Raw genomic sequence first — 20849 nt, 5'->3', positions numbered from 1 at the left:
CTCACTTCTTGCCTTTGTTTCTAATTGATTTGTGGTCTAAAACATGTAATGGAGGCTTCTAGTTTGAGTTCCAAGGCTTTGAGGGACATTGGGACACTTTTGGCCCTTAAAATGGTGTTTACTCTCCAAGTGTTCTTGGGCGGTAAACTCCCAAATCTTGGGGTTTTGATCTGATTTTGATGTTTCTAAACACAATCTAAGCTATATAATACAACTAGATTGAAGTACTCACGATTTGGGATAAAAACCCGAAGATCCGTGAGAGAGAATTTGGCTTTTTCTCTAGTTGTAACTGTAACTAATGAACGAATATGGTTCAGATTTTTATATATAGTCCTGGGATTTTTGGCAGAAAATATTTTATTCCCGAAACGAATTCTAATATCATAGAGTATTGGAATAACAGTGTTGCACAAAACCCTAGTGCATCCACTCTCCTGATATCTCCTTAAGTGTTAAAACTGAAATACTCAAACTTATACCCAAAGTCTGGAATTTCTCTGTAATTGTTCTAACTTCTATTGGCTTGATATGGTTTGTTCAGAATGGAAATTTCGGGTTGTCACAGAGGAGCACTTGAGGGAAGTGTTTGAGACTTTGAGGAGGGATAGACTTTCGCAAACTTCTCCAAGTGTGAGTTCTGGTTATGCGAGGTGCAGTTTCTGGGCACCTTCTCAACTATAATGGTATTCTCGTCAATCCAGCCAAGGTCAAGGTCGTGATACAGTGGGAGGTTCCGAGTACTCCATGTGAGATTTGGAGTTCCCTTAGTCTTGTTGGTTACCATTGGAGATTTATTCAGGATTTCATCAAGATAGTTGTTCCTTTGACTCTGTTGGCAAAGAAGATGGTTACATTTTGTTGGGGGCCTGAGCAACAGAAAACTTTTAAGACCGTGAGACAACGGTTGTGCGAGGCACCGATTCTGACTGTGTCGGAGGGTGTTGAGGATTTTGTGGTTTGCTTTGTTGCGTTGATCACTGGTTTGGGAGCAATATTGATGCATAGGGGTCGTATGATTGCTTACGCTTTGAGGCAGCAGAAGCCTCATGAGGAGAATTATTTAACACATGATTTGGAGTTTGGGCTATGGTTTTCGCCCTCAAGATTTGTTGGGATTACTTCTATAGGGTTAGTTGTACTATTTAACACAAATCACAAGAGACTGAGGTATCTGATGGATCAGCCAAATCTGAACATGAGGCAATTTCGATCGTTGGATGTTGTGAAGCATTATGATTGTGAGATCCTTTATCACCCGGAGAAAGCCAATGTGGCGGCTGATGCTCTTAGCCGCAAGGCAGTTGCGAATCCGATCAGGGATATATGTTTGAGGATGATCATGATTACTCCACTTTTGGAGCAGATTCGTGAGACTGAGGTCGAGGCTATAAAGGAATAACACTGGAAGAGTGAGCGTATTGTGGGTTAGGTTGATTCCTTGGATTATGATAGTTGTAGGTTGTTGACTCGGCATCGATGGGTTTGGGTTTCGTATTGGGGCGATGTGCGTCAGGTTTTGATGGAGGAGGCGCACAAGTCTAGGTTCTCCATTCATCCTGGGGCGATGAAGATGTATAGGTATCTCCGTCCTAATTATTGGTGCCTCTGCATAAAACGGGATATGGCTTGGTATGTGGAGCGGTGCTTGACTTGCAGGAAAGTCAAGACTGAGCATTAGCGACCTCACGACAAGATGCATCCGTTGGAGATTCCCGTATGGAAATGGGAGGATATTACCATGAATTTCATCATGAAGTTACCCTGGACTGCGGCTCTAATATTACCTTCCACACCTATTTATACCCTCCCCAAGGACTATACCGATTCCTCCAAATCGCTCTCCCCAACCGGCACATTCCTCATATTATAAGGCATCCTACACACCAAAGCATCTCTCAGGGACTTCCTAGGACTCCCTTTCACACCCCTCTCTGCTATCAGCTGCGGAAGGAATTTCCACTAATACTATCTAATTACTACATGAACGTAGTTACATACTACAAGTACTAAATAATTCTTCGAATGATAGGTCCCACACTACAACGGTTGGACTCAAACAAGAGTTGCATAATAGAGTAAAACCTATCCTTTTAAAATTATCAAATCACAATAATATGTAATCCAACACATTCATCCACTCATTAGTTAGTACCAGCAGAATTTCCTAAAGCACAAAGCATGCAACATTCGAGCATTAGGGAATTCAACTCAGAACATACCCTATATAGACCATCCTAACAAGTAACTGATTTGATACTAGCATGCGAATATATAAACTCAAACAAATAGGCACATAAGGGCATCTCTCCTAGCATTCTATCATGCAATTCTGATCAGATCCTTAGCCCCTAATCTAGCATGCAATTATCATATCATAACATAAAACATATAACATGTATGGGTGTTTTGGGAGGACTTACTTGAGCTTGGCTGATTGCACACATCACACCGATTTTCTTTTATTAGAATCCTTAGAGTAAAAAGTTTATTTGTATGGAAAATCTACCAAACACTCGGTTTGATTCTAGGCACACTCGAGAGTATACCCGAATCCCTCAAACCAAGGCTCTGATATCAACTTGTAACATCCCAAAATACAGATAAAAAATTGTTTTTAAATTCATTCAAATCATACGATACTAATATCAAAATAGTCAAAAGTGTATCATAGCAACATGTTATCAGAGTACAAATTCCCAAAATCTCAAATTGCTGAAACCATAGGGTGATGCAGTGCGATTAGCCCGGGCCCTTCCCCATCGAACTGAAAGTACCCGAACCATAAACTGAAAACCGTAAGCACAAAGCTCAGTGAGTTCCCCCAAAATACCACATACTATACAAACATACAACCAAACATATATGGGTGCTTGTGATCCCCTTCGGTCTATTTCGACCAGGTACTATTAAGCATATTTGGGTGATTGCAATCTCCTTCAGTTTATTTCAACCGGATACTGTCAAGCATATTTGGGTTCTTGCAATCCCCTTCGGTCTATTTCAACCGGATATTGGGTCTATTTCACCTTCTATCACTACCATATAATATCACAACAAAGAATCAAAGAGTTATCAAGCAAACACAAGCATAATTGACAACTGTCATGAAGACAATCATCATATTACATCATAAACTAGTGTGCCGAAATTGGTGCCTTCGACCCACATATACAACGAAGGAGACTCACCTCAGACTGAAGGTATCGAATCGCACTCAGTGGATGACTCTTGAAATCCTCTCCTTGAGGCACAAGCATAAAACCCTAATTAGAAATTAGGCCAATATTTTAACCTGAAAGTCCAAACCCTAATTCTTAACTTAAGGCAAAAATGGCTTCTTCACCCTTGCCTCATTGGGCCTCCCTCCCACCAAGGCCCAAATTTATACAAGTCCATAAAGGCATCCAAGCCCAACTACAAGGCCTTTTAGGCCCAATATGGCCCAAGACCAACATGGCATAAAACCCATAATAGTCTTGCTTCGGCAGGTGGGCCTAAGGCCCAATCCTAAATAGGTCAAAGGCCCAACAATACTCGAGCCCAAAAATATGTTAAGTCTATAGACTGCATACGCGTGACGTACATGGCTCGTATGCCCGACGTACGTTGATGATCCAGAATTGGGGCACTGGCCCAATACACGCAACATACTCTAGAGTATGCCCGACGTACTAGTTAGTCAGCCCAACTTGCACCCATGACTTAATCCATTAAGCCCTAACGTACAAAACTTAGATCCAAGCTCATAATAGTGTCTTAAGCCATAAAGTTGCAAACTTTATGCCCTTGCATGCCTTATTGTGACTCAAACTATGAATTAAGCCCTCTAACACATGCATGGTTGAGTCTTAACCTCCAATATACGATTTTTATGACTCCATGAACTCCTAAGAGTCTAAAAGGACAACTCAAATGGCATAGAGTATCCCATACTCCAAAAGACCAAGTTATGGGACTAAAAGATACTAAAATCTTCCCTAAGTCTAGATCTAAGCTTAGAATGAACTAGTTTAAGACTTTATACCTTAAAAGGCTAGGAATGGTGTACAAACTCTGGATCTACAAGCTCATTCTTCTCCTTTGCTTCTCCTCAAACTTCATTCTTCTTCACAACCACAAAAGAACACCCCCCAACACTCTAAGTAAGCTCAAAATGCACTCAAGATGGCTATGGTTTTGAGGTTAGCACTAAAAAGTAATAGAGGTTGAAAAGGTGATGCACTTGAAGAACTTAAGGACCTTAAATATGGTGCAAACCCTAAAAATTAGGGTTTGCCTCTAGCTTGAGTACGCCCAACGTACGTCGGGATCGCCCCGATGATACTCATGCAAGGAGTATGCCGGGCGTACCTAATGTACGCTCGACATACTCACAAACCCCTTCACCACCTTTTATTGAATTAAATAGAATATTAGATCGATTTCATACCTGGAAAATCATCGCTACAATTAATATTTAAAAAAAAACTGAATTGTTTTTTATATACGTGTCGGTATACATTCGAGTTTGTCTATGTTTCGACGTCAGTTTTCTTTTTAGGGTTTGTGCTTATTTTTATGTATTTTTTCTATATATGAGCCGGGTCATATATAATACAATTTTGATTATTACTAAGCTTCAATTCATCACCTTATAAAAAATATTACTTACTTATTTTTATGTACGTGTCGGTATAAATTCGAGTTTCTTTACATATCAACGTAAATTTTGTGTATGTTTTTTTATGTATATTTCCTACGTATGAGTCTAGTCACATATAATATGTTTTATCAATACAATAATACATCTCTTCAGTGGTACCAACCTTGTATATTTATATATCGACAATTGCGACTGTATTTTACGTGCTTATCTTTAATTATGTATCGGTATACACTCGAGGTAGTCAACGTTTTGATGTATATTTAGAATTTTTGTTCTTTAGTTTTTTAAAAAAAACTTACTTTTTTTATATGTACGTGTCCGTATAAATTCGAGTTTGTCTACTTTCGACGTAATTTTTTTACGTTGGCATGCATATTTTTATATACGTTTCCTACGTATGAGTCGGTGTCATATAATATGTTTTTTATTTGGAATTTTGTTCTTTAACTTAAAAAAATTACATGTTTAGTTTTATGTATGTTTTGTATAAGTTTCAATATAAAATTTGTGTATATTTTCATACTTATTTTTATATACGTTTCCTACGTATAACTTTGGTCACATATAATACATTTTTATACGATGATATAAATCGAAGTTAGTAAATAATATTGACATTGTATATTTTTCTACCAATAATTGCAACAATACCTAATTTTTATTAATACTCAATACAATAGTCAAAATTCAACTTACAAAAATGAAGTAACACTGTCACAACGCGCGACGGACAAGTTAGTAGTTAGGATTACTTCCTAAACATATTTTTGCTCTTATTTAATAAAAAACGAAAACACAAACGATTCTTTACAGTTTACACAAGGGAAAGGACAGATAAGAATATACTACAATTGAAAAACTAAACAAGAAATACCAACTAACGTGCAAGTTATATCTAACTATATTAGGAACCACAAACGTAAATAACTCCTTTAACGTAATTCAGCTAAATTATAAAGGAAACATGTTCTATTACTCTTCGAAAATATACCTCTAAATTATTACAAAATCTTTTCTATTGGAAAATATGGCTTGGTAAAATTATAAATTGTTAAAAATATATAAAGTATGTAAAAAAACATGTTAAATAACAAGTTAAAATATTTATCTTTAATATTTTTCGAAAAAACATCGTAAATTGTCCCTATGGTTTTCCCATATCATAGATGGTTAATGTGTTTTCAAAACTTTTGATGTTTGGTCATTTTTTGCTAACTTAGTTAGCTCTCTCTCTCTCTCTCTGTGTGTGTGTGTGTGTGTATGTGTGTGTGTAAATCCAACAACTTCCATATATGTTCTTTAATGAAAGAAATTCCCAATAAAGTTTCCTTTGTTATCTAACCAAATTATCCGGAAAAAATTTCACCAAAACAAAAATTTGTTATGCACTTGTTTCTCCCTAGCCCTATATCGGTACTGCCTCTTCCGTTTCCCCATGTAATCAATTACATGTGGTGGTGTTGGCTGTGATATGGCAGCGTGAAGACGACCGAAAAAGGTTATGACTCATATCTCCATTTGATAAACCATAAAATGATAAACACAAGGATACAGATACTTAGATTTGGAATCAAATACAGAGCAAGAAAATCAAACCCAGATATGGAATCTCTTTCTCATTTGTTTTGAAACCGTATTCCTTGTAATCAAATACAAATAAGCATCAACAGAACATGAAGAAGACTGAAAATTGCTTGTATGACATACACTCTACCTTAAATCTTTCTATTGCGCCTTTCTCTTGTCACAGGTACTTGAGGGCTAGAAATTAAAGACCAACATCGCCATGGCTGCAACAACGGTTGCCCCGTCAAGATACGGGATGACATTTCACCATTTCCCCAATCTGATGCTCAGATTAGCTACAAAAAACGAAATCATCACAACCTCCTTATAACCAAATCCAATGTACTGACGAAAAATTATAAAAAGGAACATGAAAGTAGAATGATGAGCGAAAGCGAACAGAAAAGAGTTTGAAGAAAAAACACAAGAAGCGATTGGAAATTTCACACTTACACACATATTAGTGAGTGGAAATAGTTTTCTTTTGGGTTCGATCATACAAGTTGTTGATTGTTATGGTTCTTGAAAAAAGGGAAAATGAAATCATTGACTCGTATGATCCGATCGGCGATCAACGACGTGGATCTGGTCATACGGCGGTGATCGAGGGGAAACCACCATTGACACCTCGATCTCACTTGTCGGAGCCTGGTAGCAGACCTTGATGGAGAAGACGAAGAAGGTGGGTTTTGTTTTTGGACGATTAGGTGGTATACGAAGCTTTAAAGGTTAGGGATTGCAATTGGGTAAAGAGATTGTTGCATCTAGGAAGAAACGAAGTGGAAATGGGTTGGGGGTGCAGAGAGAGAGAGAGAGAGAGAGAGAGAGAGAGAGAGAGAGAGAGAGAGAGAGAGAGAGAGAGAGAGAGAGAGAGACCTTGGATATTAAATTTTTTTTTTAAAAAAAATAATAAAATAAAAGAAAACCTCATAAAAGGTCCCTAGATAGTTAAATGACAGAAATACCCTTAATTTAACGGTTGAAATCTAACAAAGTTAGCAAAAAGGATCAAACATTAAAAGTTTTGAAAACACTGAGACCATCTATGATGTTTTTAAACCACGAATATTAAAATTCAGATATAAGGAAACCACAAAGACCATTTATGATGTTTTTTCAAAATTTTTTTTGCCCAAATCTGGTAACCGACTTTATGTCAATAATAGCTTACACATAAAAGAAAAATAAATATCTATAGCTTTTATGCAAGAAAAATAATTCCATAAAGGTAAACTAATGATAATATAATAGCTTTTATATAGTTTGATCATTTACAAAGAATAACTTTATCTCCAGAAAAGTTCAAGTCTATAGAATATTCATATATGTAAAAAATTTAGTTAATTTAGTTTTATAAAATAATCTAAGATGCTCAAGTAAATCTAAAAATTACACATCATTACTTCATTACATAATTGGTTATGTCCCTCAATACCAAGTTTCTATAACTTTCAACTAAAGCTAAAAAAAGGAAATTTTCAAGAATACCCGCCCATCAAATGGTGTGTAAAACTTATTTAAAATCGAATCAAATTAATATCAGTTATATTTGATATGATTCTCATTTAAATTACAAATTAATAACTTTCGACTTAAAAGGCCTCCAAGTTTATTGGTTTAAGACTAAACCGGTTATTACATTGTTTCCATTTCGTTTTTATTATTTCTTATTGATTATTGATATTGATAAAATTGCACAAATGATCCCTATGGTTGGTACAACATATCATTAATGGGGAGTTTGGCTTAGCTTTTGAATGACCAAAAGTCTTTTTAAAAAAAGATCATAGACAAAAGACTTTTAAAAGCTACTTTTGGATTTTGCAAAGAAGGAAAATCAACTTTTTAGAAAAATTAGAAAAACCTGATTTTTTGTAACTTTTCTAAAAAAATCTTTTGGCCTCTAAAAAGCTAAGCCAAACACCCCCTAAAAGTCTTTTTGAAGAAATTTTAATATGATTGATCTTTTTCAAACTTCAAACGTACACAGTGAGTCATTTTCTGGCAACGATGCGTCTTTTAAACCTGAAAAAAGACTAACCATATTATAAAGTAAACAAAAGACTTATAGTGATATTTTCTGTCAACTACAAGGACCATTTATGTAATTTTGTCTTTCTTATATCACGGTCCGGTTCGTTTGGGTAAAATCGTAATTTCACAAATAGCCAACGCATCTCCGATCATAGGCACTGGGGAGGGCGCTGCCATGGCTTCGAAACGAACTTTTGATTTATTTTATTTCTTCTTCTTTAAGCTCCAGACTCAACAACACATCTAATAATTATTATTAGAATCTTTCACAAAAAGAAACCCAAATTCTCAATAGAACCTAACGTTAAATTCCACAAGAATTCGATTAAGCTTCGTATAAACCCTTAAAGGACGAATTCACATGCGAAAAGTAGTTGCAACTAAAGGTATCTACGTCTAAATCTGTATACGCTGTTTTTATTTTCTTATCTAATTAATTTCATCTCACCGATTTACTTGTGGGTTTGCAAGATTCTGATTGATTGAATTTTTAACTCGTTTTGTTCGTCGATTGGACTTCTAGGGTTTCAACTACCACGAATTTGTAGAAATCAGGTGTCTAAAGTTTTTTTTTTTTAATGATTTGGATAATATTTAATCTGTGCGTATTTACTAAACCCGAGATCAGAAGTATATGTATGATTGTATTCTGATTTGGATACCCTCTAAATACTTTCCGCGTTTTAAGGATGGATATTTACTTGATGTTTATGTCGATCAAAGATTCATACTTAATAGATAGACATAGGGATTACGAACTGGATTATCGTTGATTTGGTTCAATCGAGATCATATCGTCTTATGAGCTTAGGTGAATGCAAGAACATCTGATCGGCCTTTTGATCAAGATCAATAGAGATCGTAAATCTTCAGTGCTCAAGGGATAAATTTGTGTGCTTGTCTGAGTTTGTTCCATGTTAGATGTGATATGAAAATTGGCGTATCATTCTCATAATTCATACACCATCTACTGATCATTCCTATTTCAAGCTTTTGGTAGTGTTTTAGTATCATTCTGATTCTGATGTTTTTCCAATGCACCAATCTGATCAAAACTTTCTCCTCTTTGGCTTGGATTAGTTATAGAGATCTGATGAATATACTTTTTTCTTGTTTTAGGCTTATTCTATAGCAGACAAGATATTCAACTTTTGCTTTCATGTGCTTTGGCACAACAGTATTGTCATGCACAACTGTGTTGACAGGGTTTGCAACACAGATAATGCATACAAACTGGTGCAATGGCATCATCTGGTAAATTTGATCTTTCATCTAGTAGTAGTCCAAGTAGACCATTATTTACTTCCGGGAAACGTGGGTCCCATACAGCTCCATCAATGGAGAGATCAACCAGTTTCCGTGAAAACATTGAAAATCCAATCCTATCTTCTCTTCCAAGCATGTCAAGAAGCACTGTAAATGTAAGTCAAGGGGAAGTGACTAATTTCTTCCAATGCTTGCGGTTTGACCTTAAGTCAATGGCTGCCGAATATAAATGCAATCGATTTGGGGATTTCAAAAGACTTGCAAGTGCTGCACTTTGTGCACCTGATGATTCCCCTTCTGGTTTGTTAAAAGGCAAGTTTCCATCTTCATCACCTGAGAATATCAAAAGACTTAAAGTTGGTTTGCGTGAATCAACCATCAAAGCCAGGTGAATTTCTTTTATAGCTATTTTGTTTGTTTCCAGGGGTGTAAAGTGTAAAGTGTAAACTGTGAAGTTTATTCAGTTTCAATATATTTTGTTCACTTGATAGGGAGAGAGTGAAGATTTTTAGTGATGTATTGTCAGTAATGAACAAGTGTTTTCCAAGTATACCCTCGAGGAAAAGATCTCGACCAGATGCTTTTTCTGTTGGCAAGATGGGTACCACCAGTGGTTTTGAGTATGAGCAACAGAAAGTTGAAGAGAGGGGCAAAAATGTCGTTCCCAATAAACGAACCAGAACTTCTATGGTGGATCTAAGGGTTTGTATCTTGTATCTTTTACACGTGTTTCCTATAATTGTGTTTGGTTTTTGAAATTTTTTATGATGTTTTGGGAATTGTAGGCAGATGTGCGACCAAACACTCCTGCTAGATCATCTGGATCTGTAGACAGGGAAAGAGAAGTTCTAAGACTTCCCAATAGTAATGTCCTTCAGGGTGAGGAAAGAGTAATTCCAGTTGTAGCTGATGGATGGGAAAAAGCTAAAATGAAGAAGAAACGCACTGGAATGAAAGCTGATGCTACTCTAAGTGCAAGCTCAGTGTCAGCAAAACCTATTGATGGAATCAGGGATTCCAGAGTGCACCCAAGGAGTCTTCTTGATGCTAGGTCAAGGTTAAATGATTCTCATGGGTTCAGGTAAAACTCTTTTATATGAAACCCATCAAGTTTAATCATTTATGTAAAAGGGTTCTAAATCTTTCCATTATTTCCACATACTTAAACTCAATTACTTACCAATTCCAATGAAATGTACAAGATAATAACTCTGATTCCATTCCGATGCATATTGTGACATAGGCCAGGAGCTGTGAATGTGAGAGAAGACTTCATTTCTGGTAGTTCCTCTTCTACCCCTAAGTTGCATGCAACTGCAAGAGGTCCAAGATCAGGGACAGGTGGCATACCTAAACTGCCACATGGACAAAGGGCAACTGTTTCTAATGGCATGGAGTCACAGTCACATTCACAGGCACAGTCACCACATGGTACAAGTAAGAACCCTAGTGCCATGGGCCCCACCAATCGTAAACGTACTCTATCAACACCAACACAGTCATCATCGCCACCTGTCGCTCAGTGGGCTGAGCGGAGGCCTCAGAAGATCTCACGTACTGCAAGGAGAATGAATCTTGTCCCTGTTGTATCCAATGATGACGTGTCAACTTTGGGTAATAGTGATGCAACTGTTGGTGAAAAAAGACGAGGGTTTGCAAAAAGATTTCCTAAGCAGTTCAAGTCAAAGGTTGACCATACGTTATCAGAAAGCGAGGAGTCAGGGGCTGCTGAAGTAAGTGAAGAGAAAGGTGGATCGAGTGTTCAAAAGATGTCTAATTTAGTCCTTTCAACAAGAAAGAATAAGTTCATGACTGGTTTTGCTTCTGCAAGATCTATTGGAACAGCAAAACAACTTAAAAGTGGAAGAGTTGGTGTTGATAAGCCTGAAAGGTTTTTTTCTTTTTACATTTATATATCAATATTCAATATATCATCTCTATAAATCTTTTTAACTTTTTTTAATGTTCATATTTTATGAAATATTCACAGTAAAATAGGCCGGCCTCCCACTAGGAAACTCTCAGGTCGGAAAGCTTATATGAGACAAAAGCATTCTTCCATTACTACCCCTACGGATTTTCTTGGTATATGAAATGTTGACTATTCAATTACTATCATAGTTTTTTTTTTGTTTGTTCCTCTGTTAACCATGGTTAGTTTCTATTAGTTACTTCAGATGATGGGAACGGAGAGCTTTTGGCTGCTGCAAATGCTGTTATCAATCCTAATCCTGGTACTGTTCTGTAGTAGTTTTAATTTTAACCATGGTTAGTTTCTATTAGTACTTTTAACCATGGTTTAGTTTCTAATAGATGGATTGGTAAATTGTAATTGCAGGTTTTGTTTCATCCAGTCCTTTTTGGAGTCAGATGGATCGACTTTTTGGTTTTGTATATGATGCTGATGTGGCCTACATAAAGCAAGAGGTGATTGTTCTTTTTAGGTCTGTAATATATAACATGACTCCTGTCTCATCAGTTATTATCAATGAAACTTCAACTCTCTTTAACTTTTCAACAGGGAAGTATACGATCTACTGTTAACACTGCAAATTCAATAGATTATTGTGATACACACTCGAATGGAAGCTTTGAACCTCCAAAAACTGAAACAGAATGCAGTAGTGAATCATCAGAACATGTAATGTCAGGAACTTCCCTCTGTCAGAGGCTTCTTGCTGCTCTAATTTCTGAAGAAGATGACAATGATTACACCTGGCATGGAAATGATGTTTATGAATCTGCATTTGAGCCTGAAACAGATGGAAGTTTTTTAAGCAGTTACAGGATGGATTCACCATTAAGAGATACAGGTTTTGATGATTGCTACAAGGGTCTACTAGTTTCAGAACCTACTGTTGTAACATGTTCTCAATATCAGTATGGAAACATGTCCATGGATGAAAGACTTCTCATGGAGATTCATAGTCTTGGACTCTATCCATCACCTGTGGTATGTGTCTTTTTCTCTTATTCACATGCATTTTCTTTCTTGAATAATTTATTTACCTAAAATTTTTGCACTTCAGCCGGATTTAGTACAGACTGGAGATGAAGATGTCAGCATAGATATCCGCAGGCTGGAAGAAAAACATCACCAACAGGTAAAAAATTGTTGAACATCATGGAATTTGCTTTTTGGGATGTAAGGGTAAAATGGTCATTTTAGTCTGTTTGAGAAGAAACAGACCTAATAGAGTTGAGTTACAGGTTTCCAGAAAGAAAACTCTACTGAACAAGCTTTTAAAGTCTACTGAGGAAGCAAGGGTGTTACATGAGAAGTAAGTGTTTTCTTTAATGGTTTCTTGTTTGACTTTGACTTTGACTTTGACTTTGACTTTTATGATTCTTATTCGAACATTTACTTGTAGGGAATTCGAGCAACTCTCTCTTGAAAAGCTCACAAGAATCGCTTATCATAAATACATGGTAATGTATAAGTGCATGATTATAGAATCTTTAATGACAAAAGCTTGTAATTTTGAATACCCTTTTTCATGTGCAGAATTCTTGGGGTCCAAATGCACCCGGGGGTAAAGGTGTCAATGGAAAAATGGCGAAGCAGCTTGCTTTAGAGTGTGTGAAACGGACATTAGACAGATGTCATGAATTTGAAACAACTGGAAAAAGCTGCTTCTCTGAGCCTTTATTTATGGACATGTTCCTATCTGGATTATCCCACTTTAATGATAACACAAATACACAACAAAGCCCTTCATTGACCAACTTTGACTCGTATCCACCAGATACACAAAACCATTCATCTGATCAAGGTAAAGAGGATGACGTCTGGCCAATCAGGAGTAAGAAGCGGGAATTATACCTTGATGACGTGGCGGGTACATCTATATCATCAGGAAAAGGAAAGAGGAGTGATAGGGAAAGGGAAAGGGAAGGGAAAGGGAATGGAATCAGAAATGGAGGTCCTAAAATCGGGCGACCCACGGTATCTGGGAACGGTGAAAGAAAGAGTAAAGCAAAGATAAAACAGAAAACAAGTCAGGTATCTTCAGTTCCGATTCCGGTTCCGATTCCGATTCCGATTCCGAAGGTGGAGGAGAAGGAAAAGAATGAGTGTATGTTATTGTTAGAGGATCCACTTGATTTGTCCCACCTTCAACTACCCGAGTTTGATGTGGATGTGGGACAAGGACAGGACATAGGTTCATGGTTGAACATTGGAGATGAGGTGTTACAAGATGATGACTTTTTGGGACTTGAGATTCCAATGGATGATTTAACAGATTTGAATATGATGGTTTGAAAAGTTTGTTGTTATGTTGTATAGATGATATTTTGAGTATACTAGTTACAGTCACAGTCACAGTTACAGATAACCAGTTGAGTCGAGTCGAGTCGAGTCGGTGTTTTTACTTTTTAGGGTATGATTCTTTTCAAAAGGCGTGGAAAAGTGAGAGGTTTTTAAGATAGGGAGTTAAGTTAGGTTGTAAAAATCTTTTTTGCTACCTATATATGTAAGTGTATTATGGTTGTAGCATTTAGTGATTAGGGCACAATGGCTCTTTCTTGTACATGCAAATTACGTTTCTAATAAGATCAATTCATTTATAAGGCAATACAAAAAGACATGTTTTAATGTTTGATGGTTTATACTTGTTCTTTTCTTTTAAAATTTGTAGAATCTTTTCTTTCTTTTATTATTGGAGGTGTTGTAGCAGCTTATATAATGAACCCTTTCAAATGCATAAGTAAAAGTGAGATCACTAGGAAGAGATGTGGTATGTATCGTTCATCATCATGATCAATCCATTGATTGGTGCCTATGTTGATACTCATTTAAAGTGAGCTACATTACTTGGTGGTGGTTTTGTGAATAATAGACATGGCTGATTGGTTTTCTAGTTTTTTGATGGTTAGTGAAGTTCTTTTTAGCTTTTCTTATCTCAAAAGGTTGAGCTTGTTTAATTGAAAGGTAATGCAAATGTATTTCTAAGTTTCATGTACAAAACAAAGTTCTTATATTATGGGCTTATTAACAATAAAGTCATGACTATTTTTTTAAAAGAAAATGACAAAATACCGGCAATTGTTTACAAAAATGACAAGAAACTGGTAATCATTTATATATTTTGGATTTTAATTGGTAATCTTCATGAATTTGCATTCATTAACGATAAAATCGTTTTTTAACAGTTTAAGACAATATTTTTATCTTACTATGATAATGTAATAGTATTATCTTACTCTAATGATAATATATTCTTTATGTTCGAAAATATATGATTTTACTATATTATTTTTGTCTAACAAAGGGTATTATCAATGTATTCTTTCTGTTTATCATACATAGAGTATTATTTTACTACAAAATTATTGTCTTATTTTTTTTTATCACCGACATAAAGTATATCTTATTATAATTTTATTGTATTCACTATGTCTGATAGATAGATATGTTATCCTACTATAATTTTACTATATTCTCTAAGTCTAACAGAAAATATCATTTGCCTAAAAATAGTTGTTTTTTTGTCTTTTTCGGATCGAGGTTTGAATCTTATAGTAAGACAATACTCTTAGTTAGACAGATAAAATACAATTATGTAACAATAAAATAACACCTCTCTGAGATAAAAAAGAATACAGTAAAATTGTAATACGATAATATTATGTGCCTTTTTTTGTTAAAAAATATTATTGACGTTATGGTCAATAAGCCTAAAATACAGGGACTTTTTGTGAAACTCGCTAAATTCCAAATATATAATGATTGCTAGTTTCTTTTTTCTTTTTTTTTTTGTTAAAAAAATAAAGTCACAATTTTATGTTAATGAAATGAATGTTCTCAGACAATCGCCTATTTTCAATGATATTCTAATATGAAAAGCATCTTATATCTCTTTCACGGAGAATGAACACGGATACAAAATATTTACTACCTTGTTAACGCGATATATCTTGATTGTGCTACCTTTGTGAAAGCATACACATATATCTTGATTGTGCTACCTTTGTGAAAGCATACACATATTCACAGGATGAAAAATGAAAATATTCAAACAGCGTGAGAATCGGCTAGGTAGGACATGGAACAGGCTTTCTTTCAGAGTCCTCAAAAGGAAATGACATGTAGTGAAACATGAAACACTGACTTTAGAATCATGATAAAATACACAACATAATGTACGCTTTTATCTAAAGGTCGGACAATTTGCACATATAATCTGAACGACACATTTCATCCGCACCAACAAGTTGTACCCAGAACCTATGAATACACGTCGAGAGTTATTGAAATACAATCTACCGAAATGTGCAACTATCTTCGAGAAGATATGAAGGAGCATATATACAACAAGAATCTTAGCAACAATAACGACAACGATGCCAACAAGTAATTTTAAGTTTTAATTATGTAATTTTTGGTTTATTATGTTCTTAATTTCAGTTTTAAACCTTGTTATTTTTCTAATCTCAAATTAGTAAGTTTATTAAATAATTGAAAAGTAATAACTTGATAACAATTTAGAGGTGGCAAAAATTGACACGACACGAAACCCGACACGAACCCGACACGAAATAAACGGGTTTGTGTAAGATATTTCAACCCGTTTAAATAAATGGGTTGACACGACACGACATGAAAATTAAACGGGTAAGGTTAGGGTTGAGAATTTCAACTCGAATATGACTCGAAAATGACCCGTTTACTTATATGCAAATTTTTTGAATTATTTAAATAAACTAGAAAGATATAAAACTAAAACCATAAGTAAAAGAAAACCTTCAAATTGAGTCGTTTTGTAATGTTGAAATGACTTAGCCGTCTAGATCAAGACTTAATTTCAGTTTTTCCATTCTCTCCCAAACTACCCAGTCTCTTTCACCACTCTCACATCCTCGCAAACTTTTCATCCGTCTCTCCAACTCTCACTCTTTTAATTTTGTCATCTGAACTTGCTACAACTTCATCTATTCTGCCTCCAAACTATTAGTTTTTTCTTTCTGCCTTACCTAACTCCTACTCTTTCAACATGCTCGATCTGTTAACCTCACATGACACGACATATTTTAAGGTATAGCCCTAACCCGAAACCCGACACGAACTCGACACGAAAATAAACGAGTTGACACGACACGACACGTTAATTAAATGGGTCGGGTTAGGGTCAAACACTTTCAACCCGTTTAGTGTTTCGACACGACACGACACGACACGATTGCCACCTCTAGATAACATGGAGCGGTGATTATCCTATAATTAAATATATAGCCTAAACGCCCTTATAAGAGTTTTGTTTAGTTGAATCAAAAGTTTTGTTTAACGTGACATAACAATTCATAACGAATGCAAGTTGACCAAAAAAAAAAAAAAAGGAAAAGAACAAGTCCATCTTCAAATGCTTTAACTTGATTATTTCTCGTCTTTCTTAACGAAGATACACAAAACATCGATTTTAAACTAAAACTTGTCAAATACAAAGCAGATTTATGAGAAAAAAAAAATGAGAAGGTGACTTTAAATCAAAAACCTTTCCCTGGAAGAACAGGAATGCTCTGTTCATGTCTAAAGAAGTTATCAGGATCAAACTCCGTCTTCGCCTTCACCAACCTCATGAAGTTATCTTTATAGTACCTTCTTCCCCATGAACTTGCCTTCTCAAAGCTCGTATTATCGCCATTCTTGTCGTTCATTCCAAGATCAAGATCTCTGTAATTCACATAAGCTTCTCTTGGATCCATCGAAACATACTGACCCATGTACTTGTAAAACTTCCTGATCCACTTATAATGCTTCTTCATCGCTTCTTTTTCCGGCACCGACCAAATGTTCACATACTGAATCTTGAAAAGCACACCGTTTCTGTGAGGAAACGGCGTTGATGATTCCGAAATCCTCCCCATCATTCCTCCATATGGATTCCAGATCATTAATGGGTGTTCTTCTTTTAGTAACCTTTTCCAAATCCCCTCCAATCCAGTTTCTGGAATCGGGTGTTTCACAAAATCTGATTTTGCTTTGAAGTAGTTCAAGAAAGCTGGTTTTCCGGTGAGGAGGAAGGTGGTCGGTACGGTGGTGGGATACCCGGCGATGAACATGACCGATTCCAGCCAACTCATTTCGGAACAATCGGTTTTCTTCAGACCAAGTTCGGGAAAACTACTGTTCATGATATCTAGAAGCCGGTCAACTCCTCCAAGAAAGAGTGCATTATAAGTTGTACTTATGGTTCTTTTAGTATTACCTGAAATATCCATGGGATTGATAATAACTCTGACAAAAAGATCATCATCAAAGTTTGGTGCCAATTGTTGCCATCTGTAAAGAATCTTGGTAGCACCTTGTTCCAATGTTTTTTGAACATTGAAAACCGTAACAATGGCCGGAACAGGTACAAGTTTTAGTTTCCAGGAAAGTATAACTCCGTAACTACCTCCACCACCTCCACTGATTGCCCAAAAAACATCCTCGCCCATGGAAACCCTATCCATGATTTTTCCATCGGCGTTGACGATTTTCGCGTCTATTGCGTTATCCACCCCTAGCCCGTATTTCCTCATCATTGACCCATACGCGCCGCCGGTGATATGCCCACCAACGCCTAGGCTCGTGCAAAGCCCTGCAGCGATCCCATGCGTACTGCTCTTCTCAGCAACTCGATAATACAGTTCACCAACAGTCGCACCTGCTTCGACCCAAACAGAATTGTCATCAAGATCAACGTTCACGTCTCGCATTTTTGACATATCAATCATAACAAAAGGCGGGTCCATAGCAGAAGTGAAAGATATTCCTTCATAATCATGACCACCGCTTCTGAACCGCAAATGAATGCCTAGTTTTTTCGCACAGATAACCGCGGTTTGGACATCGTATTCGTTCAGCGGGGTGAAAATTGCTTGGGGCTTTGGATACGAAGGTGTTAAGCAACGGAGATTTTGGGCGGTGGAGTTGAGGAGGGTTGTGAAGTTAGGGTTGTTAGGGGTGAAGAAAGTGTCGGGGACTTGAATGGTAGAAAGGCATTGATCGAAAGTTTGTTGAATTTGTGTTGAAAATGAAAAATGAGCAAATGAAAGTATTACAAGTAATTCAAGAAATCTAGAGAGGAGAAAATAAGACATTTTTATGATGTCTAATGAGTGTGTGTGATGTTCAAAGGAGAAAGGGGGTCAAACATATATATTTGAATCTTGGTTGACCAAAATGTATGCACATGCCATGCATATGATGCAATATGGTATTATTGCAAATTAAGAATTGTGTTAGTTAGAGATGTGGAAAAAACTAACCATTTTAACAATTTATGGCTATTTTATTAGATGCATTATATATGGAATAAGTGTATTTTTACGTAAGGTGTGTAATAAAAATATTTAAAATCAAATTTTAAATACATGTGTTATAATTTATAACCAAATAATTCATCATATTACATAAATTTAAATTTGATTTATTATTAACAACTTTTTGTTTAATAACCAGATTTTTATCTAATTATAAAATTATACCATAGTCTTTTTAAACATTGCTTTTGAAACAAAGTTTTTAAGTATAAATAACTACAAAATATGCTATTGTACAATCAATTTGCCAATAACAGGAACCTAAGTATTATAGTACTTGCTAATCCCATTACAGTGGTAATTGGCGTTTGTAATATACTTCAACATTAATTTGAGACAAAATTTCAAGGTTTGGCCAAGTTCTTCTAAATACTATATTACTATCATACTATGTTATTGTCTCTTTTTAAAAAAAAAATAGAGTAGATTTTTTGATTGCCTTTACCTTTTACTATAATTGGATAGGACAAAAGAGTAAGTGACAAAGTTAGACTTTTTATCATTGGGGATTAGTGTCATTAAATTTTGCATCCTCGCATGTGGCTTGATTCAGGGGGGTTAGTTTTCACAAAAGTTGTTAATGGAACAATAATCAATGGTGTATTTATGTCTTGTTATATATGATTTATGTAAATAACAATAAAATGATTGAGTTTTGTATTGAACAACAAAAAAGTGAATTTTAATAGAAAGATGATGTAATATCACAATAATAGATATGACTAGATTGATATTTTTAGTGATTAAAAAGTAGGGATATTAACATATATATCTGTTATGAATAAATAAATTAATAATCATCATGTTTTTGTGTGTTGGGAAAATAATATTTTTTTTTTGGAAATTTTAAAATATTTCAGACTTATTCAAGACAATTCAAAATAGTTTTGTTTTCTGTTCGTAGTCCAAAATGACCTGTAATCCAAAATGACCTGAAATCTTGAATATACTTTTTTTATTAGAAATACTTTAATGGGAACAATTAAAACCGTACCCGGTATCCGTATCAAAATTGGGTCTGAAATAGCCCATTCCGTAAAAGTTAGTTATTTTCTTTAAAATTATGTTTAGGTTAGTTTTGTTAATGTCCCTTAAAATAACTCAAGACAAAATGGATAATTTATAGCATACTAATAGTTTAGAGAGTCTATACATCAATTTATTATATTTTAGAATAAATTACACAAATGGTCCATATGGTTTGGTATAATTTGAACGTTTGATCCGTAACTTATTTTGTTAATTCGGAAGGTCCCTACTGTTTGTTTTTGTTGCGTGTTTGGTCTTTGTCTTACCTAAAAAGACTATTTTTCCATTGATTTTTTAATTTTGTTTAAATTAACACACATTCAACCCCACTTCCACCTCCCTTTACCTTATCTTACCTATCCACCATATTTAAATAAATTAAAAAATCAATGGCAAAATAGTCTTTTTAGGTAAGACAGAGACCAAGTGTGCAACAGAAACAAACTGTAGGGACCTTCCGAGTTAAAAAAAAATAAAATAAGTTAGGGACCAAACGTATAAATTACCCCAAACCATAGGGACCATTCGTGTAATTTACTCTATATTTTATTTTGTAATTAACTGAAATGTTTATTCTTATTTTCCATCAATTTTTTTATTTTCAGTAGGGTAAATTACATCAATCGTCCCTCGTGCAAGTGCCAGAAAGTACGTTCAGTCCCTATTTTTAAAAATTAATTCGGACCATCCCTCATTTCGTTAAAAGTTGCACGCTTCATCCCTCTAGACATAAAAAGACAATTTTACCCTTTTTATTTCTTTTTTGATTTATTTTTCTATTCGTTTGTAATTATTATTTTTTTATTGATTTATTTATTAGAAAAACTTTTAAAAAGAAATGGGGCCTAAGCATACGTTCATAACTCGTCCCCCTCTTTCTTCTTCAAAACACTTCTTATCCACCATCACCACCCACAGTGGTGAATCGGACGACACCTTTGGCCGACTTCAATACTCCGACAACATCTCCGGATGACTCCACCAATCCACCCCTCCCATT

The 20849-nt window shown here is 35.4% G+C and overlaps 1 protein-coding gene and 1 pseudogene across 2 annotated transcripts; one reads left to right on the top strand and one right to left on the bottom strand.

Annotated features, from left to right (window-relative positions):
* The first annotated feature begins 8383 nt into the window (after nucleotides 1-8383).
* Nucleotides 8384-14125, top strand: LOC145061258 (uncharacterized). Of its 2 annotated transcripts, none has more exons than XM_079008688.1 (13): nucleotides 8384-8634; nucleotides 9368-9902; nucleotides 10006-10216; nucleotides 10300-10595; nucleotides 10758-11405; nucleotides 11505-11599; nucleotides 11692-11748; nucleotides 11853-11941; nucleotides 12036-12467; nucleotides 12544-12618; nucleotides 12725-12795; nucleotides 12886-12943; nucleotides 13020-14125. In XM_079008688.1, the coding sequence occupies exons 2-13, from the start codon at nucleotides 9490-9492 to the stop codon at nucleotides 13776-13778; spliced, it is 3204 nt and encodes a 1067-aa protein (XP_078864814.1). In that variant the 5' UTR covers nucleotides 8384-8634; nucleotides 9368-9489; the 3' UTR covers nucleotides 13779-14125. The 2 variants fall into 2 exon arrangements, with proteins under 2 accessions (XP_078864814.1, XP_078864813.1); XM_079008687.1 differs by having other exon boundaries at nucleotides 11683-11748.
* Nucleotides 14126-16868: 2743 nt separating this feature from the next.
* Nucleotides 16869-18645, bottom strand: LOC145063448 (monolignol oxidoreductase AtBBE-like 15 pseudogene; annotated as a pseudogene).
* Nucleotides 18646-20849: the final 2204 nt, after the last annotated feature.

The sequence above is a fragment of the Lactuca serriola genome, chromosome 7, assembly GCF_051521515.1.
Source record: "Lactuca serriola cultivar US96UC23 chromosome 7, Lser_US96UC23_V15, whole genome shotgun sequence".
Classification (NCBI taxonomy): Eukaryota; Viridiplantae; Streptophyta; class Magnoliopsida; order Asterales; family Asteraceae; genus Lactuca; species Lactuca serriola.
The sequence above is the reverse complement of the archived record's forward strand: the minus strand, read 5'-3'. Positions and strand labels throughout refer to the sequence as shown.

Coding starts and splice junctions, on each gene's coding strand:
- LOC145061258 (XM_079008687.1), top strand. CDS start 9,490: ATGGCATCATCTGGTAAATTTGATCTTTCATCTAGTAGTAGTCCAAGT. Junction 9,903..10,005: donor GAATCAACCATCAAAGCCAG/GTGAATTTCTTT, acceptor TTCACTTGATAG/GGAGAGAGTGAAGATTTTTA. Junction 11,942..12,035: donor TGGCCTACATAAAGCAAGAG/GTGATTGTTCTT, acceptor ACTTTTCAACAG/GGAAGTATACGATCTACTGT.